At 38.2% G+C, this 27,286-nt stretch overlaps 1 protein-coding gene across 1 annotated transcript in view; it reads left to right on the forward strand.

Annotated features, from left to right (window-relative positions):
- Positions 1-222: 222 nt before the first annotated feature.
- Positions 223-27,286, forward strand: part of GNB4 (G protein subunit beta 4) — a 38,147-nt gene continuing 11,083 nt past the window's right edge. The window contains exons 1-8 of the mRNA XM_045502903.1: positions 223-245; positions 3,435-3,532; positions 13,075-13,113; positions 13,818-13,924; positions 17,114-17,177; positions 19,435-19,597; positions 20,574-20,640; positions 20,747-20,948. Of these exons, the coding sequence (XP_045358859.1) occupies positions 3,476-3,532; positions 13,075-13,113; positions 13,818-13,924; positions 17,114-17,177; positions 19,435-19,597; positions 20,574-20,640; positions 20,747-20,948 (699 nt within the window). The 5' untranslated portion in view covers positions 223-245; positions 3,435-3,475. The remainder of the gene's footprint in view (positions 246-3,434; positions 3,533-13,074; positions 13,114-13,817; positions 13,925-17,113; positions 17,178-19,434; positions 19,598-20,573; positions 20,641-20,746; positions 20,949-27,286) is intronic.

The following is a 27,286-nucleotide window of genomic DNA, read 5'->3' on the forward strand; positions in this document are numbered from 1 at the left end:
CTAGGCTAGAAAATCTCATTCATTTGGTACATACCATAGTCTGTTCTGAGTAGCCCTTGCCACATGCTACTAGCCTTGTTACCTGAAACTGGATTTGCCTCTTGATGAATGTTGAGCCAAAACACACAACCAAAGAACAGGAAAAGGAAGGGTTTTACTTGTCATAAGTAAAGGAGAATACCTTGGTTTCTTCCCCAAAGCAGTGTCTCCCTGACTGACAAAATTGAGGACATTTTAAGCTGAGGGTGAGTACATATTCATGAAGGGGTTTAGGCAATGGGAAATACAGCATAGAGTTGGGGCAAATGTCATCTTAAGGTAACTAGGGTCCAGGTCAAAGTCACAAGGAACGGTAGTGCTGACCTCTGCTTCTATCAGTTCTCTGGCTCCAGTTGGACTGATATCTGAGTGTTCAAAGGGCTGTAGATCTTGCAAAGTTAACTCTAGAATGTGGGTCGAGTCACCTGGCCTGATAGTGGCTGTTCTCACATTCTTTCCTGAGATGTCTGGGGGCCTCAAATGACTTTTTAAGAAAGCTATGTCTGTTGGTCTTTTTCTGGGGACCCCTAACTCTTTGTTTACAGTTGGAGATAAGCTCTTCTTTAAAGGGTCATTTGTGTGTGGGTGGCTTTGGGTGGGAAGGCAGTAGTGAGTGGGTAAAAAGTGGCTTTGAATACCCTGTAACTAATGAGATCTGTTAGAGCTCCTTGGTACTCCTTTTGAGTACATTAGCAACTCAGTAAGCAAGATTTACACCAATTTTACTTGCTTAGGAGTTTCTGGAACTCAGGAAATGAAGAAGCATCAGAACCAGAGTTTTTAGGATTTGGGGGCCAGCGATATCTTCGGTATGACCCAGCACGGGCAGTTAAGGTTGTGAATTTAAAGAACCTGTGAATGCTACTTACCTTCAGTTAGGCAGAATGATATTCCAGATTGGCTGTAATCCAGTCAGTCTGGTAGTCTCTGAGGAACATACTAAATTATTAAACAGGAGGACTTAAATGGAAATGAAATGGTTAAGACTTACAAAGAAAGTTACCCAAATTTGCTGAAAATTTAGATAATGGAGAAGTATATTACAAAAGTAAATTGGAAATGGAATATGAGAAGGATGTCAGCTCTTCTCAAATGTATTTACAGTTTAATGCCATTCCAGTCAATCCCAATAGGTTACTTTGTTAGTTTGACAAAATAAACTTAAAATTAACCCTGAAAAATAAACAGATATACTACAGTTGAAGTGAATGAAGGGTAGACACCAGAAACAAATTTTCTCTTATGGGAATCAGAGTCTCTCTTATGGGAGTTTGGGGTTGGGATAGTCTTTTGGGGCTCTAATTTTGACCTGAGGAAACACAAACTGGATCTTGCGCTTGGAGAAGCAGAAAAAAGTTATTTTGTAGAAAGAAGAAAAAAATATGAAGAGAAAAACAGGACAGGTAGAGAAAGAATACTATCAGTTTTCAGCTTCTAGTTTTGTGCTGAGGTAGTAATATTCTTGCCTTGTGGTTCTGTGATTCATCTTAAATACTTAGCTTAATAAATAAAGGAAAATTTTTTCTATTTCAAGTTAATTTACTGGAGGAGTGTCTTGCGTGCTAGGGATGTAGAGAAAAAATAAAGCGAACAAGGTTCCTGCCTCAAAGGAGCTTTCATTCTACCACGAGGAAATGGACGACAAATAAGCAAATACATGCAGGGTGGCAGCGTTAAGTGATGTTATAGGATAAGGCGCGTACATATGTGCTGTCAGTAAAGATCCCTCTGAGGGGGTAACGTTTGAACAAAAATCCAAGAGCAAGCAATGAAAATACCAGGAATAAGAGCATTTCAGACCCAGGAAAGAGCAAATATAAAGACACTGAGGCTGGGGCCCCTGGGTGGCTCAGTTGGTTAAGTGTCCGACTTTGGCTCAGATCATGGTCTCATGGTTCATGAGTTGGAGCCCCACATCACGCTCTTTCCTTACAGTGCAGAGCCTGCTTTGGATAGTCTGTCTCCCTCTCTCTCTGCCCTCCATCCCCCTACCTCAAAAACAAACTTAAAAAAACAAAAAGCAAAAAACACTGAGACCAGATCCTAGTTAGTGTGTTCAAAGGACGTCAAGAAATCTTCAGAGTGGCTGGAGCAGAGTGAGGGGATGGTGTGATTGATAAGGTCAGAGAGATGTGTGTGAGAGGTTGTGTAGAGCTTTGTAGGTTAAGGTAGAGAGTTAGGTTTTCCTCAGAATGGGAATGGAAAACCATTGTAAGACTTAAAGCAGAAGAGAGACTTGTGGGTTTTTTTTAAGTTTATTTTGATTTTTTAAAAAGTTTGTTTTGAGAGAGAATGGGGGAGGGGCAGAGAGAGGAGGATCCCAGGCAGGCTCTGCACTCTCAGAGCCTAATGTGGGGCTTGAACTCACAAACCATGAGATTATAACCTGAGCCGAAGTTGGATGCTTAACCTGCTGAGCCACCCAGGCACCCCGGGAGACTTGTGTTTTAAAGGATCACTTGGGGGGCAGCTGGGTGGCTCAGTCAGTTAAGTGTCTGACTTCGGTTCAGGTCGTGATCTCATGGTTCGTGAGTTCGAGCCTCTCATCTGGCTCTGTGCTGACAGCTCGGAGCCTGGAGCCTGCTTTGGATTCTGTGTCTCCTATCTCTGCCCCTCCCCTACTTGTGCTCTATCTCTGTCTCTCAAAAATAAATAAATGTAAAAAAAAAAAAAAAAAAAGGATCACTTGGTTGCTGTATTTAGAATAGATTGGGAAGTGGTCATCCACAGTAGAAAGGAGACCAAGTTAGATGGTGGTGGCTTAGACTGAGGTAGTCAAAGTGGAGGTAATCAGAGTTGGTCAGATCCTAAATATTCTTTTCTGAAGGAAGAACTGGCATGCTTTGCTGATGGATTACATATAGGGTGTGAAAGAAACAGAAGTTAAGTATGGCTCCCAGGTTTTTGGCTGAAACAGTTGGAAGGACTGAACTTTCATTTACGGAGACAGGGAAGACCTGGGGGTAGAGTGGGGTTCAGCTTTGAAGTATGAACTTTGAGGTACTGATTAGACATGTATGTGGGGATAACTGTTGGTGCCCTCTGACGTATTGTAAAGTATTTCTCACTGGTCTGTATTCTAGTACTAATGATCTGTAATTTAGTCTTTTTATTTTTATTTTTATAATTACCTTTTTTTTTTTTTTAAAGTTATTTATTTTGGGAGAGAGTGTGCATGCTCTAGCAGGGGAGGGGCAGAGAGAAAGGGAGAGAGAGAATCCCAAGAGGCTCTGTGCTAACAGTTCTATCCCAGGAACCCCTGAGATCATGACCTGAGCTGAAATCAAGAGTCTGAGCTTAACCAACTGAGCCACCCAGGCACCCCTGAAAGTAGATTAATATGTAAATGGACAACTAAATCAGTCTCTGTCACTGTTTTTGTTTTGTTTTGACAGTTGCTGTCACTTCTTAATTTCTGAGGTAAACAAGTTAAAGGATGAGTGAACTGGAACAGTTGAGGCAGGAAGCTGAACAACTTCGGAATCAGATCCAGGTAAGAACAAAGTTTCTCGTTTTGAAATTTTAACACTTTTATTCAGTACCAGCAATGAATAAATTTGTTCATTATTTCATCAGTCTACATATATTAAATCTATAAGGCTTGAAATGGTCAATTTGTTTTTATCATACCTCTGAAGTATTCTATAAAAATTATTCCTGAAAAATATCTCTGTGGACCTATGGCCTCTGTGTCCCTAAGAAGTTAATATTATATATGGAATTCCTGCTGAAAGGCAAACATCATTCTCTTCTTAGTTACATACCTGGAATTGTAGTTTAATTTTTGATGCAATACGATGAGGCAGGTATTATCACATTGCAATTGTAATACACTAGAAAAATAGGAAACTCTAAAGCATTACAGAAAAACATTAAAAATTGTTAGTGGCATAATAAAGACGTGTCTGTCATCTTTCACTCTTGGAAATCAACTCAAAACAGCAAAGATCTTAATAAAGTTCCATCTTAAAACAAAATTAAAAGACACTTAGGATTTCACACCAAGAGTCAAACGGAGTGATGCATCAGGGTGTGAGAAGCCTCCAGAGAAAGAGTTTCTGCAAAGTGGGGAGCACTCCTCAGCAACGACACCAGTAATCCTCTTGGGAACAGTGGAAACAGATGTTTCCTGGACAGAGGAGTATCAAGGAGCAGAGATAAACGATGGCGTGTCTATATTCCTTCATGTTTAGGAAGCTTCTTAGTGAGCAGGGTGGAGGAAAGAGACTGAGCTGTAGCCTGGCGCTGCCTACTTTTTGCAGGGAAAGCAAAGGCTGAAACAGATACAAATGAAGAACTTCAGCGCGAAGTGAGGAGAATCCCTAATAACTTGGAACACTGCTGACTGCTCCCCTCCACCCTGCTGCCCCTGCTCTGAACCTTTTGCAATGGCTGTTTCAGAAGAAGTCTTCTGGTTTGAAAGTGAAGAGTAAGAAGAAAGGAACAGGCACAGGATCTATAGAAGGATATTAACAAGAGAAGAGAGGAAAGGAGCAGGAAAAACAGGGGTGGCTGAAGAACATGCGCCAAGAAAACATTGTTTCTGATTGGATTGAAATTATAACCAAATGTTACTGCCAGGAATTCAAGGAAGTGAATTTGGATGTGAATAAGAACTCTGAGTTTGATAGTGTAGATGTTTGAATAAAGCTGTCCAAACAAAGAAGGGATGTATTTTGCCTGTGATGATGAACGAAGGCTTCATAGAATAATCTGTAAATTAGATGATGTTGCCAACACCAGAGTGAATTCTCAGTGATCTCTACTTGGTATCACTTGCTCCACATGCTGAACAGGACTGACTCCTTGGCTAAGCACATAGTCACATGACCAACTATGTCATTTAAAAAATTCTATTCTCTGTATATGAACTTGGCTTTTTTTTTTTTTTAATTTTTATTAAATGTAAGGGAGATGATATGGTATTTGTTTTTTGTCTGACTTGTTTCACTTAGCATAATGCCGACAGGGTCTACTCATGTTGTTGGAAATGGCAAGATCTCTCTCTCTGTCTCTCTCTCTCTCTCTCTCTCTCTCTCTCTCTCTCTTTTAAGTAAGCTTCAGTCCCAGTGCAGAGCCCAACACAGGGCTTGAACTCCTGACCCTGAGACCAAGAGTCAGATGCTTCACTGATTGAGTGCCCCAGGCGCCCAAGATTTTTTTTTTTTATGGCTGAATACTATTCCTGTGCATATATACATACATTTTCTTTATTTACTCTTTTACTGATGGACACTTAGGTTGTTTCCATGTCCTAGCTATGTAAATAGTGCTGCAATGAACATGGGCGTGCATATATCTTTTTGAGTTAGTATTTTTGTTCTGATAAATACCAGAAGTTGAATTGCTGGATCATATGGTAATTTTATTTTTAATTTTGTTGAGGAACCTCCCTATTGTTTTCCATAGTGGCTGCACCAATTCACATTCCCATCAGCTGTGCACAAGGGTTCCCTTTTCTCCATATCCTTGCCAACGCTTGTTATTTCTTGTCTTTTTGATACTTGCCATTCTAACAGGTGTGAGGTAATATTTCATGGGGGTTTTGATTTGCATTTCCATGATGATTAGTTATGTTGAGCACCTTTTTATGTGTCTTTTGGCCATCTTGTATGTCTTCTCTGGAAAAACGTCTATCCAGGTCAGCTGCCCTTTTTTTTTTTTTTTTTAAGATCATTTATTGTCAAGTTGGCTAACATCCGTGTGTAGTATACAGTGTGCTCTTGGCTTCTGGGAGTAGATTCCCATGATTCATCGCTTACATACAATACCCAGTGCTCGTCCCAACAAGTGCCCTCCTCAATGTCCATAACCCATTTTCCCCTCTTCTCTGTTCATCCCCCATTACCTTCAGTTTGTTCTCTGTGTTTAAGAGTCTCTTATAGTTTGCCTCCCTCTCTGTTTGAAGCTATTTTTTCCCCTTCCCATTCCCCATGGTCTTCTGTTAAGTTTCTCAAATTCCACATATGAGTGAAAACATATAATATTTGTATTTCTCTTATTTCACTTAGCATAATACCCTCCAGTTCCATCCACATTGTCGTTAATCTCTACCCATTTTTTGATCAGATTGTGTTTTTTTGGTGTTGAGTTATATCAATTCTTTATATAGTTTGGACATTAACCCCCTATGGGACAGATCATTTGCAAATATCTTCTCTTATTTAGTAGGTTGCCTTACTGTTTTGTTGATGGTTTCTTTTACTGTGCAAAAGCTTTTTATTTTAGTGTAGTTACAATAGTTTATTTTGCTTTTGTTTCTCTTGCCTGAGGAGACCTATGCAAAAATATGTTGCTAAGGTTTTTTGTTGTTTGAGAGAGAGAGACACACGCGCACACACACACAGAGCACGAGGCGGGGAGGGGAAGAGACAGGGAGACACAGAATCTGAAGCAGGCCCCAGGCTCTGAGCTGTCAGCACACAGCCATACATGGGGCTCAGACTCACCACAAGACCATGACCTGAGCCAAAGTTGAGTGCTTAACCAACTGAACCACCCAGGCACCCCTGGTTATTCTTTTTTTTTTTTTTTAAGGTGTTTCATGTTTTATGGTTTCAGGTCTCATGTTTAGGTCTTTACTCCATTTTGAGTCTATTTTTGTTTGTGGTGTAAAGTGGTCCAGTTTCATTCTTTTGCATGTAAATGTCCAGTTTTCCTAACTCCATTTATTTAAGGACTGTCACCCCCCCCCCCCATTGCATCCTTTGTCATAGACTAATTGGCCGTATAAACATACATTTATTTCAGGGCTCTGTCCTGTTCTGTTGATCTGTGTGTCTATTGTTGTGTCAGTACCATACTGTTTTGATTACTGTGACTTAGTAGTATGGTTTGAAATCTGGAATTGTGATATCTCCAGCTTTGTTCTTTCTCAGATTGGCTATTCAGCTTTGGCTATTCAGGGTCTTTTGTGGTTCCATATGGATTTTAGGATAATTTGTTCTGGTTCTATGAAAAATGCTATTAGTGTTTGCCTGGGGATTGCATTGAATCTATAGATCGCTTTGGGTAGTATGGACATTTTAACAGTATTCTTTCAATCCATGGGCATGGTATATTTTTCCATTTTTAAAAATTGGATTGTTTTGCTTTTGAGTTGTCCAAGTTCTTTGTTTTGGATCTTAACCCCTTATCAGATACAGGATTTACAAATATTCTCTCCCTTCCAGTAGGTTGCTTTTTCATTTTATTGATGGTTTCCTTTGCTGTGCAGAAGCTTTTTGGTTTGATATAGACCCACTTGTTTATTTTTGCTTTTGTTGTCATTGCTTTGGGTGTCCAATCCAAAAAATCATCACCGAGACAGATGTCAAGGAGCTTACCACCTATGTTTTCTTCTAGGGCTTTTATGGTTTCAGGTATTCAAGGGTTTAATCCGTCTTGAATTTATTTTTGTGTATGGTGTAAGATAGTGGTACAGTTTCATCTTCTGCTTGTGGCTCTCCAGTTTTTCCAACACTATTGAAGAGACCATCTTTCCCCTGTTGTGCTAAATTGACCACATATGCATGGGTATATTCCGGGTTTCTCTGTTCTATTGATCCATATGTTCATTTTTATGCCAATACCATACTGTTTGGTTACTGTGGCTTTGTAACGTAATTTGAAATCAGAGAGCATGATGCCTCCAGTTTTGTTCTTTTGTCTCAAATTTTCTTTGAAACCACAAAAGACCCTAAATAGCCATACAGATTTTAGGATTATTTGTATTTTTGTGGAAAATGTATTTTGTGGAATTTTGATAGGGATTGCATTGCATCTATAGCTTGTTTTGAGTAGTATGGGCATTTTAACAATATTCCTTCAATCTACTAGAATAGAATGGCTTTCCATTGATTTGTGTCTTTAGTTTCTTTCATTTTTTTCTATTTTCAATACACAGGTCTTTCACCTCCTTGGTTAAATTTATCCCTAGGTATTTTACTCCTTTTGATGCAGTGGTAAGTGGGATTGTTCCCTTGATATCTTTCTGACAGTTAATTATATGTGTATAGGAACACAATAGATTCTTGCATGTTTTGTATGTGTTGCAGCTTTACTGAATTTATTTCTAACGGTTTATTAGTAAAGTCTTTAGGGTTTCCTATATATATCATCTGCAGATAGTGACAGCTTTATTTCTTCCTTTCCAATTTGGATGCCTTTATTTCCTTTTTCTTGCCTGATTGCTCTGGCAAGGACTTCCAGTAACATTAAAGTGGGAAGTGTGGGCATCCTTGTCTTGTTCCTGATGCCAGAGGAAAAGCTTTCAGCTTTTCATTGTTGAGTATGATGTTATCAGCTTGTCCTTTATGACCTTTATTATGTTGAGGTACATTTCCTTTATACCCACCTTTGTTGAGGGTTTTTATCATAAATGGATGCTGCATTTTGTCAAATGCCTTTTCTTCATCTACTGAGATGATCATACAGTTTTTATCTTTCATTTTCTTAATGTACTATGTCACATTGATTTGTGGATGTTGAGCCATCCTTGCATCCCTGATATAAGTCCGACTTGATTATGGTGTGTGATTGCTTTAATGTATTGTTGAATTTGGTTTGCTAATATTTTATTGAGGTTTTACATCTGTGTTCATCAGAGATAGTGACCTGTAATTTTCTTGTGGTGTCCTTGTCTGGAATGATCGGCCTGGCACACGGTCACATGTTCATCTCACTTAATCCTCATAGCAACCCTGTGAGGTAGATGGTGTTGCTTTGTTTTACAGCTGAGGAAACTGATCCTCAGTGAGATTAAATAACTTGCCAAGGTAACATAACTGCTCGTCCAGATATTTTGAAGTCCAGATTCAGGATTCAGTTCTGGTATATTTTGGTGCCAGAGCCTGTGCCCCAACACCACTGCTGCACTGCCTCCCAGCTCTGCAGTCTGTACCAACATCCTGCTCTACATCCTGTGTTGTAGCCATATATTTCTGGTGGCCAGTTTCTGAACGTGCATTGCTCTTTCCCAGTTTATCGCTCTTTTACAAGTTGTTTCCTTGCCTAGAATTATGCTATCTTTGCTCCAGTTTTGCTCCTATGACTCCAGTTCATTGAGTCCCCATCATCTGAAAAGACTCACCAGAGTCCTCCAGTTGGATTTATTCTCCCATTTATTGGAAGGCCTCATGGCATGGGAGAAAGTGCGTGGGTTCACGTTTTAATTATTCTGTGGCCTTGAGCAAGTTTAACTTCTTTGCTGCTTGGTAGCTTTGCTGTAAAGCAAAGGTTGGTGGAGACGATTAAATGGAATGACATGGAAAGAACTTACTAATAAGTGGGAAGGCCTTACTCCTGTAGCACTTTGGACTTGTGTTATAGGGCTGATCACAGCTGGCCTTGTTTTATATAGCTCCTTGTGCACATTTGCCTCTGCTACTTGTACTTGGTTGGAGAATTCTGTGCCTTAATCCCCTTCATATCTCACCAGCCTCCCAAACACAATTGCATGGGTTGCAGGTGCTCACTGAATCATCTCCTGTGATTTCAAGTAACCACATGTATGTGAAGTGACAAAATCATGACATGTTATATTTAAAGACCTTCCCTCTTGCTTTCCCCCTCACTTCTAGAAATATTAGCTAACAGTATACTTAAGTATGGTATAAACACATGACACAATAGAAATGTATGCAATTTTATGCAATATGATTTATTTTAAATTAAAAACCGATTAAAAAACAGAAAAACGGATTTTTCCTTTGTTACTTGGAGTGGGAAATATATCGCTTTTCTCTTGTACAAAGATGTCTTGTATTACGGTAGACAATATGAATTTCAGCCTTTATTTGGAATAATTATATATTCAGTTTTATAACGGATAAGTGTTCATAAGAGTAAGTTCTCTGAATGTGAATAGAGTCTTTGCGTGATGGGCAAGTAACTGTTATTTGTAGTATGCTTATATTCCAACATTTTGATTTTTACTGATTTGCACTATTTAGTAATTTTCATGTGCAGTTTAATTGTACTGTTAATATTACAAGCCCTGTAGGAGGGCCAGGATTTTTGTTTTGTCTGCTGCTGTAACTGTGGTGCCCAGAATAGTACCTGACACAATGTTCAATGGATTTTTTTTTTACTGAATGACTGAATTAAGAAAGACGACCTAAGCAAGGATTTTCATAAAGCTTAAAATCAGAGAACCCTGTTTTTAGAATATAGTCTTGGACTCTACCATTTTTGGAACATGGCTCAGGCCATCACTATCCTTTCTGGAAATTCTTTTCATTGTCGGAAAATGGACTAAATTATTCCTTGCCAAATGAAGTTTCTCAGCCCACAATTTGACTACGAATGAGAGAATCAAATCGTGTTTGTGTAACTGCTTAAGAACATCCTTACATAGAGATATTCTAAGTGTTATAAATAGGTTGAAAGGGCAGCTAAAAGGATCCTGTGTTCCATCTGGTCTTTGCTGCAAGCAGAGGCAGGCATTTTCCTCTTGGCTGACTGGAACGAGTTGTCCATTTGGGGCATTTACTCAGCAAATACCATGTGCTGCCTCTTTGCACAGGAGTCGACTAAGCTCAGTAGGGAAAAGCAGTTGAAAGAGGATACTACCCTAATTTTTGAGAGGAAAAAACAGTTTCAAGTCTAGTAGGAAGAATTGTGCTTCTGATTTTCCCATGTATATGAATCCTCTAAATTTGTTGGGAAACTCCTTTGAAAACATTTTGTTGCTTAGTAAATGTTATTCTGTCATATTGATTCCTGTTTCACCATCTTCTTTTTGATAATTTCCTTCAGATTTAAGGTCATTTTGAAATGCTATCATATAATGCTTAAGCATAAACATCTGCTTACATAGAAGGGCCTTGCTATTAATATAAAAATATAGATGTGACTCAGTATCAGCTGTTCCTTATTAACATAAATTATTTTCTTGATGTATCCTATCTTCATATTGGAGCTAAAATATTTTCTTCCTAATTGCAAGTATGCTGTATATAGATACTAAGCATTTTAAAGATGTGTTGTAGACATTAAAAAATACTTCTGAAATGACCTGGGTTATGCTATAAATATCCTTCCCATCACCTCAACTTCTAAATGCCAGAACAAACCAAAAGGGAACCCTGAACCTTTTTGCTGAAGCTTAGTAATAAATATAACTCAGGATACTATGGGCTTATTAAACCAACCTAGTTCATTTTTACTCATGGGGATACAATTTAAAATCTTTTAATCATAAACCAAAAGTATATTTGCGCAATGGAATAGAATTGAGAGTCCTTAAATGAACCCATTTATCTAGGGCCGATTGATTTTCAACGAGGATAACAAGGCCATTTGAGAGAGAAAGAATAGTTTTTCCAACAGATGGTGCTGGAACAACTGGGTATCCACATGCAGAAGAATGAATTTGGACTCCTACCTCAAACCATTTACAAAAATTAACTGAAAATGGTACCTAAATATAAACGCTAAAAGTATAAAATTCTTAGAACTAAGCATAGCTGTTAATCTTTGTGACCTTGGATTAGGCAATAGTTTAAATTTTAATGTTTTTGTTATTTATTTTGAGACAGAAAGCGAGCGTGCATGAGTGGAGGAGGGGCAGAGAGGGAGACACAGAATCTGAAGCAGGCTCCAGGCTTTGAGCTGTCAGCACAGAGCCTGATGCATGGCTTGAACTCACAAACCGTGAGGTCATGACCTGAGCCAAAGTCAGACGTTTAACCAACTGAGCCACCCAGGTGCCCCTGGCAGCAGTTGAATATGACACTGAAAGCCTAAGCAATGGAAGAAATCGATAAATCAGACTTCATCGAATGAAAAACTTGTATGTAAGGACAGTAATGAAGAAAATGAAAAGACAGTCTACAGAATGTGAGAATAATTTATAGTATAGAATACTATATTCTGTAGAATAGTTGCAAATCCTGTATCTGATAAAGGTCTAGTACCCAGAATGTATATAAAGAACTCCTACAACTCAACAATAACAGAATTGAAAAATGGGCAAAGGGGGGACGCCTGGGTGGCTCAGTCAGTTAAACGTCTGACTTTAGCTCAGGTCATGATCTCGCAGTTTGTGGGTTTGAGCCCCGTGTTGGGCTCTGTGCTGACATCTCGGAGCCTAGAGCCTGCTTCATATTCTGTGTTTCCCTCTCTCTCTGCCCCTCCCCTGCTCACGCTCTGACTCTGTCTTTCAATAATAAATAAACGTTAAAAAAATTAAAAAAAAAAAATGGGCAAAGGATTTGAATAGACATTTCTCCAAAGATCTACAAATGGCCAATGAGCATATGTGCAGATGCTCACCATTACTAATCATTAGGGAAATGCAAATAAAAACTATAGTAAGATACTACTACTTCACAACCATGAAAATGTCTATAATGATAGAATAGTATGGGTGAGGATGTGAAGAAATTGGAAAGTTCCTAATACATTCCTGGTTGGAATGTAAAATGGTACAGCTGCTGTGATAAAAACAATTTGACATTTATTAAAAAATTAGAGTTAGCATATCACCTGCCATTCCTAGGTATATACCCAGAAGAATTGAAAACGTGTACACACAACTTGTACGTGAATGTCCACAGCATCGTTATTCATTAAAAACCAAAAAATGGAAACGTAAATGTCCATCAGTTAATGGATAAACAGTGGGATAAATCCATACAGTGGAATATTACTCAGCCATAAAAAGAAATGAAGTACTGATGCACCACAATATGGAGGTACCCTGAAAACCTACATTAAGTGAAAGAAGCCAGACAAAAGGTCATATTCTAGGATTCCATTTATACGAAATGTCCAGAATAGGCAGTCCATAGAGATAGAAAGTAAACTAGTGATTATCAAGGGATGAGGGAATTGGGAAGCACAGGGTTTTTTTTGTTTGTTTTAATGATAAATGTTCTGGAATTGATGGTGGCAGTTGCACAACATTGTGAATGTACTGACCACCGAATTTTAAGTAAAGATTATGTGGTACAGTAAAAGGTATATTTGTAAGTCTACATTTTCAATGAAAAATAGCATTTTAAATCCTATTCAGAGATTTCTATGTTTAAATGTATTATAATCATCTTTCAGGATGCCAGGAAAGCATGTAATGATGCAACACTTATTCAGGTAAAGTTATTTTTTTCCTTCATTTTAGTAATTCACATGAAATAGCTTAACACTGATACAAATGACATGTAGATGGTATTTATGAGTATTTAATTGAAAAAAATGAGATCTCTATTTAAAAACACTTTGTAATTTGTCATATGCTGTATATATGCTATTTAAAGCATACTTGTTAAAATAGAAGACTGTGGAAAAATAAATAGTATAAAAACATGTAAATTCATATGTATTTTTTAGGTTAGCTTCTGACTCGTTTTGATATGCCCTGATTAACTTTTTTTTTTTTTTTTTTTACATAAACTCTTAGGAAGGTTTCATTAGCTTAACTAATACTGATAATTTTTATTAAGGAAATGTATGCTAAAGCTTGCTTTCCTATAGACAGTTAAAATTATACATGTTTCATTTGATCATTTGATTTTTATTTGTTGCTATTTTTTTTTTACTAAAGTTGGGAGGTATATCTATTCTTTTTAAAAGTTGATAGTCTGTAGTAGATATTCTCACTGGAAGGTGTGCCAATAGGATAATTTCAAATCATACTTTTTCTTCAATTTACTGATCCTATATCTGTAATGACTCTGGGATTATTTAAACTACCTTCAGTTGCTATCAGTTTGTTTTATGTCTTATGCCTATTGTTTCTACCTTATTTTCTGAGCTACATCTAAGGTAGAGAATAACATTCTTGATGCTTTCTAAAGATCACATCAAATATGGATTCCGTGGGTCGAATACAGATGCGAACGAGACGTACGCTGAGGGGTCACCTAGCTAAAATCTATGCGATGCATTGGGGATACGATTCAAGGTTTGTACCTGGCATCATCCAACTATTGGAATTATTTTCATTAAGATTCCTCATTTGCATTTTCTTTGTTTTAAAACAATATTATGAGGTGTTTATAGAAAATGCTTCAAATATGAACATTTGGCTTTTACTAAAAATCATTCATTGGCACTTTAAATGTTTTGAAGCCTTTAATATGGAAAATAAGTTTACCTCTGAAAAATCTCCTTTATCAGATGATCCATGTAAAATGGTTAGGATTTCTTTTCTTTGCAGTGTATTATTATTACTGTTTTTCTTATTGTGCCAAAGGCAGCTTTATTGTATATTGATCTTAATTTCAGTTAATAGGCAATATTTGAATATCATTGCTATGTACAAGTTACTGTATATTGCTATAATTACTACCTAAAAATCACAAAAGATGGAATTACATAATACAAGTACACTCATACATCTTCTGTTTCTCTAACCCCAGTATGCAAGTGCATGTGTATGTGTGCACACATACATGGCTGCTGTCTGGTTTGCATTGGATGGTTGGTCATAGGCTTACAGAGTAACTACAATTGCAGATCGGCCTGCTGCCATAGTGGTTGACTTGTTTGATTAATCTCATTGGGAAAAGTCCCAACTAAAAAATTATTTTCTTAAGTTTACTTATTTTGAGAGAGCGTGCGTGAGCAGAGGAGGGGCAGAGAGAGAGGGAGAGAGCGAATCCCAAGCAGGCTCCATGCTGTTAGTGCGAGCCTGATGCAGGGCTGGATCTCACAAACCATGGGATCATGACCTGAGCTGAAATCAAGAGTTAGGCACTTAGCTAACTGAGCCACCCAGGTGCCCCAAGAAATTATTTTTTAATAGAAGTTGCACATTTATGCTTTCCCAGGAGAAACTAAAAAGGTTGTGCCTATTTCAGGTGTCTTCCTGTTTCTTGGCATATCTCAGTGTAAATGGGATACTTGGGTACAGTATTATATTTATTATTTTTTTTTTAATGTTTTTGTTTTTGAGACAGAGCATGAGCAGGGGAGGGGCAGAGAGAGAGGGAGACACAGAATCCGAAAAAGGCTCCAGGATCTGAGCTCCCAGCACAGAGCCCGATGTGGGGCTCGAACCCACGGACTGTGAGATCATGACCCACGCTGAAGTCAGACACCCAACTGACTGAGCCACCCAGGCGCCCCTGGGTACAGTATTATAGAAATGTGCCTCCTATGGGGTGACTGGATGACTCAGTTGGTTAAACAATCGCCTCTCAATTCCAGCCCAGGTCGTGATCTCAGAATCGTGAGATCAAGCCGCACATCAGGCTCTGGGCTCTGTGCTGAGTGTGGAGCCTGCTTAAGATCTCTGTGTCTCTGTCACTCTGTGTCTCTGTCACTCTGTCACTCTCTCTCTAAAAAAAAAAAAGTGCCTCCTAAGAGGGGGAAAAATAAATAATGGACAGGTGGCATAAAGTTAGGCCAAATGTTTTACTGTTTTTCTTAAAGAAGTTTAAGATAAAAAAAAAAGAGTCTGCCCATTGCTGCAGCGAACTTTTCACTCAAAATATAATCACTTGAAATAATTACTTGAATAAATTACTTTCCTCAGAATTTCTCAAGACTATTACTCTTCATAGAAAAACATCAAGAAACCGGTCTTTATCAGTTCATCACTTAATAGTTCTTCTCACCACGATGCTGATGATGCCAATTGATTTTTTTTTTTTAAGTTTATTTAGAGAGAGAGAAAAATGAGAATGAATCCCAAGCAGGCTCCCTGCTGTCAGTGCAGAGCCTGATGCAGGGCTCAATGTCACAAACCATGAGATCATGACCAGAGCTGAAATCAAGAGTTGGATGCTTAACCTTCTGAGACACCCAAGTGCTCCAGATGCCAATTGATTTTTACAGAATCTATTTCTGGTTCTGTCTTGTGTCCTAAAGTTAGATCTTCCCTTTCATAAAGAATTTGCTGCAGGGGCGCCTGGGTGGCGCAGTCGGTTAAGCGTCCGACTTCAGCCAGGTCACGATCTCGCGGTCCGTGAGTTCGAGCCCCGCGTCGGGCTCTGGGCTGATGGCTCAGAGCCTGGAGCCTGTTTCCGATTCTGTGTCTCCCTCTCTCTCTGCCCTTCCCCCGTTCATGCTGTGTCTCTCTCTGTCCCAAAAATAAATAAACGTTGAAAAAAAAAAATTAAAAAAAAAAAAAGAATTTGCTGCAGTTGCTACATAAAATCCTGCTAATGTTATATACCTGTGGGGAAGGAGGGATCTGGGTGGGTTGGTGACAGGGATAGGAAGGTGACTTTTTGTCACTGGATTTTTTTTTTTTTTTTTTGTATCTTTTAAATTTTATACCATAGTGAAAAATTTCCAAAGGAAAACAAGAAGTTCAATAACTAATAGTTAGAGTTCTTATTTAGCCAGCAAACAAAGCCTTCTGCAGTTGAAGCCCAGTCTGCTTTTCTCACCTGTTATACCCGTTTCTCACACACTTTCTGCAACTGGAAAATTCACAGTTCTTGAAACACTGTATTTTTCTACCTTTTGTCATTGAACATAGCCTCCTCACAGAATATAGACTTTTCTCTGCCTTTAGCTCTCAGAATTCCATTTTTCATCGTGCATTCTTTTTAGCAAGACTACTTGATTAACTCAACCAGCACTTATTTGGCCCTCTTCTGTTTTTCTGTGGCGTTGATTATATACCACCCCTCCGACAATTTTCACTTAATTTATTGTGAACATGTGTAAGTATCTTCTTCACTGCTAGATGCTAGACACCTCAAGGGCGGGTGGCATATCCTGCACCACACCTTAATTCTGCGTTGCATTCACAGGCTGTCAGTTGAGATTTTTATATGAAGTGAAATATGGTTGTTAGGCTTATATCTACTCTGTTGTCTTTAAAGTCTGTAAATAATCAGTAAGCTAATATCTTCAGAATCTTGAATAGGAACTAGAATGTTGCAATAAAAAAGTTGAATCATTAAAAAAAAAGTTTAATCGTAACCAGAGACATTTTTAAAATGTTTAAATTTTACTCAATTGTATTTATTGAAAACTTTGGCATGCAGAATAAATTTGAGAGGATATTTTCTGGTATCAAGTTTTTAACTAGAAAAATTGTATTTTTCTTTCCTGAAGTGTTCTACATTAATGCAGTGCATGACTAAACTATTGTTTTCTTCTAAGTGTCAAATTATTTTTGTGTTTGTTCCTATAGGTTACTCGTCAGTGCTTCTCAAGATGGAAAATTAATTATTTGGGATAGCTATACAACAAATAAGGTAGGATTTCTTAAGAGAGTGATTAAATAACCTTTTATTTGGCTTGGTGTCCAACAGTTTTTTCCTTTATTTGTTACTTCAGACTTTAATTTCCTTCAAAGATAAATTTATTTTCTCTATTTTAATCTAGTTCCTCTCTTTGGGCTTAGTGTTTGTTTTTAATATTAAGCCCTTTTATGTTCCCAAGGACAACCGCAGGAATATTGTTCAGTGTGTTTTACTTGAGTCTCATATTTTGTATTTGAATATTAGAAAAGAGTGTGCATCAGTTTTAAATATAAGTGATTTTTTATTTTATTTCTTAAGTTTTATTTATTTCAGTAATTTCTACACCCAATGTGGGGCTCGAATTCATGACCTTGAGATCAAAAGTTGGATGCTCTTAAAACACCCGGGGCGCCTGGGTGGCTCAGTCGGTTGGGCGTCCTACTTCGGCTCAGGTCATGATCTCGCGGTCTGCGAGTTCGAGCCCTGCGTCGGGCTCTGGGCTGATGGCTCAGAGCCTGGAGCCTGCTTCCGATTCTGTGTCTCCCTCTCTCTCTGCCCCTCCCCTGTTCATGCTGTGTCTCTCTCTGTCTCAAAAATAAATAAACGTTAAAAAAAAAAAAATTAAAAAAAAAATAAGTAAATAATAGTTACATGCTCTTCTGACTTAGCCAGCCAGGTGCCCCTGTAAATGATTTTTTTTTTTTTTTTAATTGCCATTTCCTAATGTGGCAATGACCCTGAGATTTTTGTTTCTAGTTGTGGGTGTGCCAGAATGCTACTGTGAACCTTTTCTTTGGTACTCTAGGCATTGATTTTTGTTTCTGGAGTGCTCAGAAGATGCAGTAGATTAGAGGTAGATTACAACTTCTAGATTACAACTTCTTCCCATCTTTTGGCAGACCCCAGGGGGTCTTGCTGTTGTGTCCATTGGAAGGAATCCTTGATGAAAAAGTGTGGAGTGGTAGAGGAAAAGCTTCAGGAAAACTTACATCAAATACCTGTTAGATTCTAGATACACTTATATCACTATTTTTACTAAAGTTTTAAAAGTACAGTTTTATGAAGCAAACAGCTTCAGTCTGGTTGAGATTTTAAAGCTAGCAAGACAGATTTGTAACAGTTTTTCTATATTAATCAGCCCATCCAGCATGTCTTTCAACTATATTTTCCTAGAACAAAAATAAATTGAGTTTTAAAGATATTTTAGATTTAAATAAGAACATAATAGTAATAATACAATGTGTTGATTCTCTGGACTATTTAGCCTTGCTATTCCCATATACACTAAATTTTGCCACCTACTTGGAAATAATTGGTATTGGGTAACAAGGCACCAGAATGGTGTGGGCAGATCAGTGCAAACTATTACCATTTTTTGAATTTGAGCACAGAGTATATATCTATTATTAGAAGGACATACTGCCATCTTTTCATGGAAGAACCATTTTAATTGCTTCTGAGACTTGTGTCGTTCAGTGCTATAGTGGAGGAAATTCCTCTTTTGAGTGTTATTGCCAAAACAAAGAATTTTATTCTTTAACATTTTGCATTTAAAATTTTGAATGGGTAGATTGATATTGAAACATCCTGTGTCCTTGCTTCTTTTAAAATAATAATTTTTTAATGTTTATTAATTAATTAATTGAGAGAGAGACAGAGAGAGAGAGAGAGAGAGAGAGAGAGTGAGTGTGCATGCGATTAGGGGAGGGTCATAGAGAGAGAATCCCAAGCAGGCTCCGTGGTGTCAGTGCAGACCCCACCACAGAGCTCTATCTCATGAACTGTGAGATCATGACCTGAGCCGAAATCAAGAGTTGGACCCTTAGTGACTGAGCCACCCAGGTACCCCAAGAGAATTTCTGAATGAATTGAGGTTAATACAGAAAAAAATAGTTATTTTAGTATGTGTTAGTATTTTTCATTGTTCACTTAAACAATTGCATTTTTAATTCAGTTTATTTTTATTTATTTATTTATTTTAGAGCAGGCATTGAGTGGCGGAGGTACAAAGGGAGAGTGAGAGAGAATCTCAGGCTCTGTGCTCAGCATGGAACCAGATGGAGGGCTTGATTCCATGATGCTGAGGTCATGGCCTGAGCCGAAATCAAGAGCCAGATGCTTAACCATGCTAAGCCACCCAGGTGCCCCTCGGCTTATTTTTAGATGCATTTAATTTTTAGTAATATTTGCTTCATTGTAAATAGGTTTGAAAAGTGGACTGTTTTTGTAATCTTGGTAACAGTTTTTGTGTGTTATATTTGTTGTACAGATGCACGCTATTCCTCTGAGGTCCTCCTGGGTGATGACCTGTGCCTATGCCCCCTCTGGTAATTATGTTGCATGTGGAGGACTGGACAACATCTGCTCTATATATAACTTAAAAACCAGAGAGGGAAATGTGAGAGTGAGCCGAGAGTTACCAGGTCACACAGGTGAGCTTCACTAAGTAGTGTCCTTTCCTTCCAAGTAGGAAGACTCCTAAAGAATGAACCGAACCGATCAAGGGGAATGAGTGACAGATTGTGCCTGGCTGCTGAAGGTTGAGTGTCAATCAAGTGAGAGTAGAAATTACTATGAATCAGGAACACACATACTTTATACTTATACAAATGATGACCATAACTTTAGTAAAAACATAAAAAGAAAGCAAAATAACTTTCTGTTTTCTCTACAACCATCTAACAATGATGGGATTTTGGCATCTGTACTTAGTTATGTAACTGGAAGTATGTATTAGATACACAGTGTAAAACACTTAAAAATGTGATAATGCATTGCTTTATTTGCCAATATGTACACCCTAGTGTGTATACAGTAGTGTATAGCATTTGCTTAGTGGTGTTAATAAGGAATTTATTTCCACTCACCAGGTTTCTGCCTCTTTGAATCCTTGACCGTGTTTTTTTACAAAAATCTCTAATGTCATTTTTTTGCCATTTCCATATTTGAAATACTGGTGAATTCTGAGCATTCACATGACCCACTCTCCCCCCACCCCCATGAACCCCCCCCCCCCCATGAAGCCTTCCCTGAGGTGGGTCTAATTTCTCACAGTATTGTTGAAGGATTTCCCTATGTACTCAGCCCAGTCTGTCATAGATGATAGATATTTGTGTAAAGGAATCTCTCAGGTAATTCTAGTAGACAGAAGGGACTCTTGCCTTAATTATAATTCTCAGAGCATCCAATAAGATGCCATTGACATAGTAAATATCAGAGCTTTTGATACAATTTAGTTGCAGACAGCATAGAACTTGAAGTAACTAAAAGTAGAACTACAGATTATACTAACACCTGTTGCCCGTGTATTGATTTAAAAAAATCTATAGTATTACTATTTCACATGGTAATTGAGTTAATGAACCTCAATTACAGCCAACCTAAAATGTGTTGCTTTCATGCTTGTAGGCTACTTGTCCTGCTGTCGATTTTTAGATGACAGCCAAATTGTCACAAGTTCAGGAGATACAACTTGGTAAGTGTGGCCCACAAGAATACTGATTTGGGGTTGAGGGTGGTAGTAGGAACTAACATAAGAACAAGATATAATTGTCATTATTATAATTTATTTTTTATTATAGTGCTTTGTGGGATATTGAAACTGCCCAGCAGACCACCACATTCACTGGGCATTCTGGAGATGTGATGAGTCTTTCTCTGAGTCCTGACATGAGGACTTTTGTTTCTGGTGCTTGTGATGCCTCTTCAAAATTATGGGATATTCGAGATGGAATGTGTAGACAGTCTTTCACTGGACATGTGTCAGATATTAATGCTGTCAGTGTAAGTAAATAGAATTTCTAAGGAAAATTTATTGTGCATTTAAACTGTTGAAGTCTACAACATGATTTTAACAACAAAAACCCCAAATGGGTAACCACAAGTAGTTTAAGCTCAAATAAGTACCCAGTGCATATGAGAATGAACTAGTCATATGTAGTTACAGTTACTCTATGTCAGATGCCAAACTGTATAGATGTGACTAGGATTTCCAAAAGTACTATGATTGCAATTTTTAAAAAATTTTTCTTTTTTAAGAGCGAGAGAGCAAGCCAGGGAGGGGCAGAGGAGAGGGAAACAGAATCTGAAGCAGGTTCTGCACTAACAGTGCAAAACCTGACGTGGGGCTCGAACTCACAAACCGTTGAGATCGTGACCTGAGCTGAAGTTGGATGCTTAAGTGACTGAGCCAAGCAGGTGCCCCTCAGGAGTAGAATTTAGTGATTCATTAGTTACATACAATACCCAGTGTGCATCATAACAAGCACCCTCCTTAATTCCCATCACCCATTTAGCTCATCCCCCAACCCACCTACCTTCCAGTTACCTCAGTTCTCTATAGTTAAGAGTCTCTTATGGTTTGCTTCCCTCTCTTTTTTTTTTTTTTTATTTCATTTTTCCTTTTCTTCCCCTCTGTTCATCTATTTTGTCTGTTTTTTTAAATGTTTATTTATTTTTGAGAGAGAGTGTGAGCAGGGAAAGGGCAGAAAGAAGGGAGACACAGAATCTGAAGCAGGCTCCAGGCTCTGAGCTGTCAGCGCAGAGCCCAATGCAGGGCTTGAACTCGTGTACCACAGGATCATGACCTGAGCTGAAGTCAGATGCTTAACTGACTGAGCCACCCAGGTGCCTCCATCTATTTTGTTTCTTAAATTTGACATATGAGTGAAATCATCTGGTATTTGTCTTTCTCTGACTTATTTTGTTTAGCATAATACACTCTAGTTCCACTACGTCATTGCAAATGGTAAGATTTCATTATTTATTTATTTTTTAATGTTTATATATTTATTTAGAGCACATGTGCTCAACTGGGGAAGGGGCAGAGAGAAAGAGCGAGGGAGGGAGGGAGAAAGAGCAAGAGCACAAACTGGGGCTGTATTTCCATGAACCATGAGATCATGACCTGAGCTGCAATAAAGAAATCGAGGGTCGGACACTTAACTGACCCAGCTACCCTGGCAATCCAAGATTTCATTCTTTTTAATGCTGAGTAATAACAACACTCCCATTTCCCCCCACAGCCTTTGTGCAGTTGTTGTAATCTTACTTTTATATATTTTAAACTCCACAGTACATTGATAACTGCTTTTGCTTTGAGGAGCTGATACTCTTTAAGGGACATTTAAAAAATAAAGTCTTTGTTTACTTACCTAGCTACCATTTTCTGTTTTCAGTCTTGTTTATAGATTCAGATTTTCATCTATTTTCCTTCTTGAAGGGCTTCCTTTAACATTTCTTATAGTGTAAATCTGCTAAAGTCCTTTGGCTTCTGTATGCCTAAAATATTTTTGGGGTGCCTGGCTGGCTCAGTCGGAAGAGCGTGTGACCTCTGAACCCAGGGTTGTGAGTTCGAGTCCCATGTTGGGTGTGCAGATTAACTTAAAATCGTTAAAACAGTTTTTTTTTTTTTTATTTTGCCATCATTTTTTAAAGGTATTTTCACTTTTTTTTTCTTTTGATACCGTAAAGATGTTATTCCATTGTTTTCCATGTTGGTACTGATATGAAATGTGCTTTCATGCTATATTTGGTCTCTACACAGTGTGTCGTTTGTTTTTCTCTGGCTGCTTTTAATATTTTCTCTTTTGGTTAAGCAACTTTATTATGATGTATCTTGTGTAATTTTCTTCACATTTCTTGTGTCTGGATCTGTGGGTTACAATTTTCATCAAAATCGGAAAATTTTCAGCCATTATCATTCAAATATATTTTTCGTCTCCTCTCCTTTGGGGGCTCCAAATACATATATATTAAGACAGTTGAAGTGTTCCCACAGTTCGCTTATGCTGTGTTACTTTTATTTTTCAGCATTCTTTTTTGCTGTTTTTCACTCTGGATAGTTTCTGTTGCTAGGTCTTCCAGGTCGCTACTCTTCTGCAGTGTCTAATCTGCCATTAAGCCCATATGGTGTACGTTTTAATCAGACATCGCTTGCATCCTTGTCTGTTAATCTATCATCCATGACGTTTTTGGGTTTGTGTCAGCTGAATGATTTTTCTAATTGTGGGTCATAGCTGCTTTTTTGTATGTCTGATTTTCTTTTTTTTAATTTAATTTTTTTTTTTAATGTTTACTTATTTTTCAGAGTGAGAGAGACAGAGAATGAGTGGGTGGGGGGGGGGCAGAGAGAGAGAAGGAGACATAGAATCTGAAGCAAGCTCCAGGCACTGAGCTGTCGGCACAGAGCCCAATGTGGGGCTTGAACTTATGTGAGATCATAACCTGATCTGAAGTTGGACACTTAATTGACTGAGCCACCTAGGCGCGCCCCCCCCTTTTTTAAATTTCTTTTTAATGTTTATTTTTGAGAGAGACAGAGCATAAGTAGGGGAGGGCATGTCTGATTTTCATTAGATGCCAGCCAGACATTGTAAATTTTACCTTATTGGGTGCTGGATATTTTTTTATTTATATTAATATTGCTTTGTTTTAGGGTATAGTTATTTGGAAATAGTGTGATCCTTTCAGGCCTTACATTTCAGTTTTGTTAGGTGGGACCAGAGCAGCATTTTGTGTATGCTTAAGTTTGCCCCACCAGTGAGGGAAAACCTCTCTCCTCCCAGTGAATTATGAGGTTTTCCCTCTTGCTACAGTTGGACAAGCATCATTCCTGGCCCTGCGTGGGCATCAGTTTCCTGTTATCTTTATGGGTGTCTCCCCTGCTTGAATAGTTTCCTCACACACCTGTGATCAGTTTTCAGCTGAGTACTTGAGAGACCCCTCATCATCTCCTGACTTTTCTGTCTACCAAGCATTGTCCTCTCTGGTGCTCTGGCCTGTGAACTCTAGCTGCCTTGGACTCCCTGGATTCCTAGCTCTGTCTCCTCAACTCTGGGACATCAGCAGGCTTCATCTGGGTTCCCCTTCCTGGCACCATGACCTGTAAACTTTCTCCAGGCAGGAAGGGGGGTCAGTTATGGAGTTTACCTCATTTGTGTCTTGTCTCTCAGGGACCACTCTTCTTTGTTGACTCATATCCAGTGTCTTTAGAACCACGTTTCATATATGTTGTCCATTTCAATTGCTTTTTTTCAGCATAGGGGTAAATGTGATCAGCATTACTCCATTTTGGCTGAAAGCAGAAGTGTAGCCAAAAAAATAATTTTTTAAGCATAAAGTAAGCTGAAGAAAGAAACCAATTTTGAGGGGTTTGCCAAGTATTTGAAAGTAATTTTAAAAGACCAACATAGACCCATCCTCTTGAATTTAAAATATCAAAACATAAGGACCAAAAAATCCTAGAAATATTCAAAATGAAAAAGTAGATTACCTAGATACAAAAAAAAAAAAAAAAAAAAAAAAAAAATCAGGCTAGCCTCACACTTTTCCCTAATAGACAGTGTCTAAAGGCTTCTGAACAATATCCACTGAGTGTTGAGGGAGAAATATTGTGACCCAAGAATTTTAAGTATCAGAGGTCATATTTAATGTAGGGAGAAAAATTCCAGTAAATATGACATAGGATACGAGATTAAGACCAAATATGAATAACTCAGGGCAATACATGTGTATGGTTGCCACTACTAAAAGATACAGAGTAAGTCAAACTCTGTGTTTACAAGAGCTACATCTAAAACAAAATGGCCCAGGATGGCTAACAGTAAAAATGAAAAAGTGGGCACACCTTAAACTAAAAGAAATGTTAGTAATATTACTATATTTCTATTAAACAAAATAAAATTGAAACAAAAGTTAAAGAAGTTTTATGTTAATAAGAGATGGTCTGTAGGGAAGCCATAACACTGAAATGCCCGTAAAGCCAAAACCATTAGAAATGAAGGGAGAAATGAACCCAAAACACCATTGTGTAAGAGAGTTTTGTATACAACTTTGAGGTATTGATATCCTAGGTAGTCAAGAAAAAAACCCTAAGGATTAAATAATACAGTTTAATAATATTGACTGAATACACTTACTTCACTCTGCACCATACGGATAACCATTCACATAGTAGGCCACAAAAGAAAGAATAGATCTGAGGTTGAATAGCTCAGGACTTCGGAAAAAGGAAAAAGAACAGTTCACACCTGGAGGGTGAGAGGAAGGAGCTGGTAAAGAGAAAAGCAGAAATACAGATTGAAGTGAGAGCCTTTACCTGAACCAACAGGCTCTCCATGATCTACCCTCTGCCCCTTACCTGCAGTCCATCCAGCCCTGGAGCAGCTGCACCTGTCACATCTGCAAAGTTCTGAAAGACATTCTTTTCCTTCAGTTTAGTGTAGACTTACTCTGTGGCAGAACCTCACTGGAAGGACAAAGAGCTATTTGTATGTAGTCTCTACTTACCCCACTTAGTCTGACGTGTTGCTCACTCAATACACACTGTTGTGTTTATTTATTACAGTGCGCTACTTCAGGACCCAGTGGAATTTTATACACAGCATATTACTTTTCTAAAATCTGGAAAACTGTCCCAAGGGGTTTATATCAGCCTGTTAGATAGGGCTTGTGGGCCTATGATCACCCATTACCCATGCTGCCTACCTCTTCCTGCGATCTGCCCAGTCCTCACTCTGCCTCAGTCACGCTGGTCTCCTTGCCCCCCACCCCCACATTTCCCCCATGGGGGCTGTCACCTTCACTGCTTCCCCCCCTCCCTCAGTCTTCCCAGCAGAAGCCCATTGTTCACCTCCTACGGGGCAAGGGGAGGTGTATTTACTAAGTACTTCTCAGTAAAACCTTCCCTGGACACTCTAAGCTTTTGACCATGCTCCCTTTCCCTTTTTCTGCTTTATTTTTTTTCTCCTTAGTACTTATCTAACATGCTTGTTTTTTTTACTTTTTGTGTTTATAGTATGCTTCACAAGAATATAAGCTCCACGGAGACAGATTTTTGTCCATTTTGTTGACTTCTATATATCACCTGACTAGCACTCAGAACAGTAGGTGCTCAATGAATATTTGAATGAACATTTAGAAAATTTCAAAAATAGAAAACTATTAGAAAATTTTAAAATTCAATAATCTAAGACTTTGCTCTCTAAATCTCTAGTAAACTTAAGAGGAAAAGGATAAAAATTGCAGATATACAAAATGAAGATACTATAGTAAAGGTTATATTACTCACAGATAAAAGATTTTGTTTTATTTAAAAAAATTTTTAAATACTTTGAAAATCTTAAAATATATACTGTATAACTTACGGTCATTCTAAATAGTTTTCCAAAAACTGTCTCAATAAGTAAAAACTTGCATAGCTTGATAATTTTAACAAAAAAATAGCTTTAAAAAAACTTACAGACCCATGTATGTTTTAGGCAAATAATTCATACTTCATTTGAAGGAACAGAAAATTTGAGCACTATTAAATCTGTTCCTAAACACAGAAAAAGGGTCAAAGTTTTCCAGTTTATTGTGTCAGACAAACTAGCATAACCCTTACACCAAAACACAAGACTGGGTACCCCTTAAAACTAGATAAAACCATCTTAGGAGAAATTATAGCAAATCAAATCCAAAAATGTGTCAAAGTAAGAAGAAAAATATTAAGTAAAAATTAGTTATAAGAATGATTTAATGGGGCGCCTGGGTGGCTCAGTCGGTTAAGCATCCGACTTCGACTTCGGCTCAGGTCCTGATCTCACAGTCCGTGAGTTCGAGCCCTGTGTCGGGCTCTGTGCTGACCTCTCAGCATGGAGTCTGCTTCAGATTCTGTGTCTCCCTCTCTCTCTGCCTCTCCCCTCCCCTGCTCATGCTCTGTCTCTCTGTGTCTCAAAAATAAATTAAAAAAACATTAAAAAAAATTTTTTTTAAAAAGAATGATTTATTATGGAAATTTTTGTTAATATATTTCCTAATATCAGTTTGTCAGTATTCTGGATACTGAAAGCTGGCTGATAATAAGCAAACACCCATTATTTGTTTTTTTTTTTTTTTTTTTTAAGTTTATTTATTTTGGAAGAGAAAGTGGGGGAGAGGCAGGCAGAGAGAGAGGGAGAGAGAGAATCCCAGGCAGGTCTGCACTGTTAGTGCAGAGCCCAGTCAGTGCAGGGCTTGATTTCAGGAACCTTGAGACCATGACCTGAGCCAAGGCCAAAGTCTGATGCTTAACCGATTGAGCCACCCAAGGTGCCGCCAAACACCCATTCTTAAAAAACAAAGAATTCAGTACTAGAAAG

The sequence above is a fragment of the Leopardus geoffroyi genome, chromosome C2 (genome assembly GCF_018350155.1).
Source record: "Leopardus geoffroyi isolate Oge1 chromosome C2, O.geoffroyi_Oge1_pat1.0, whole genome shotgun sequence".
NCBI lineage: Eukaryota > Metazoa > Chordata > Mammalia > Carnivora > Felidae > Leopardus > Leopardus geoffroyi.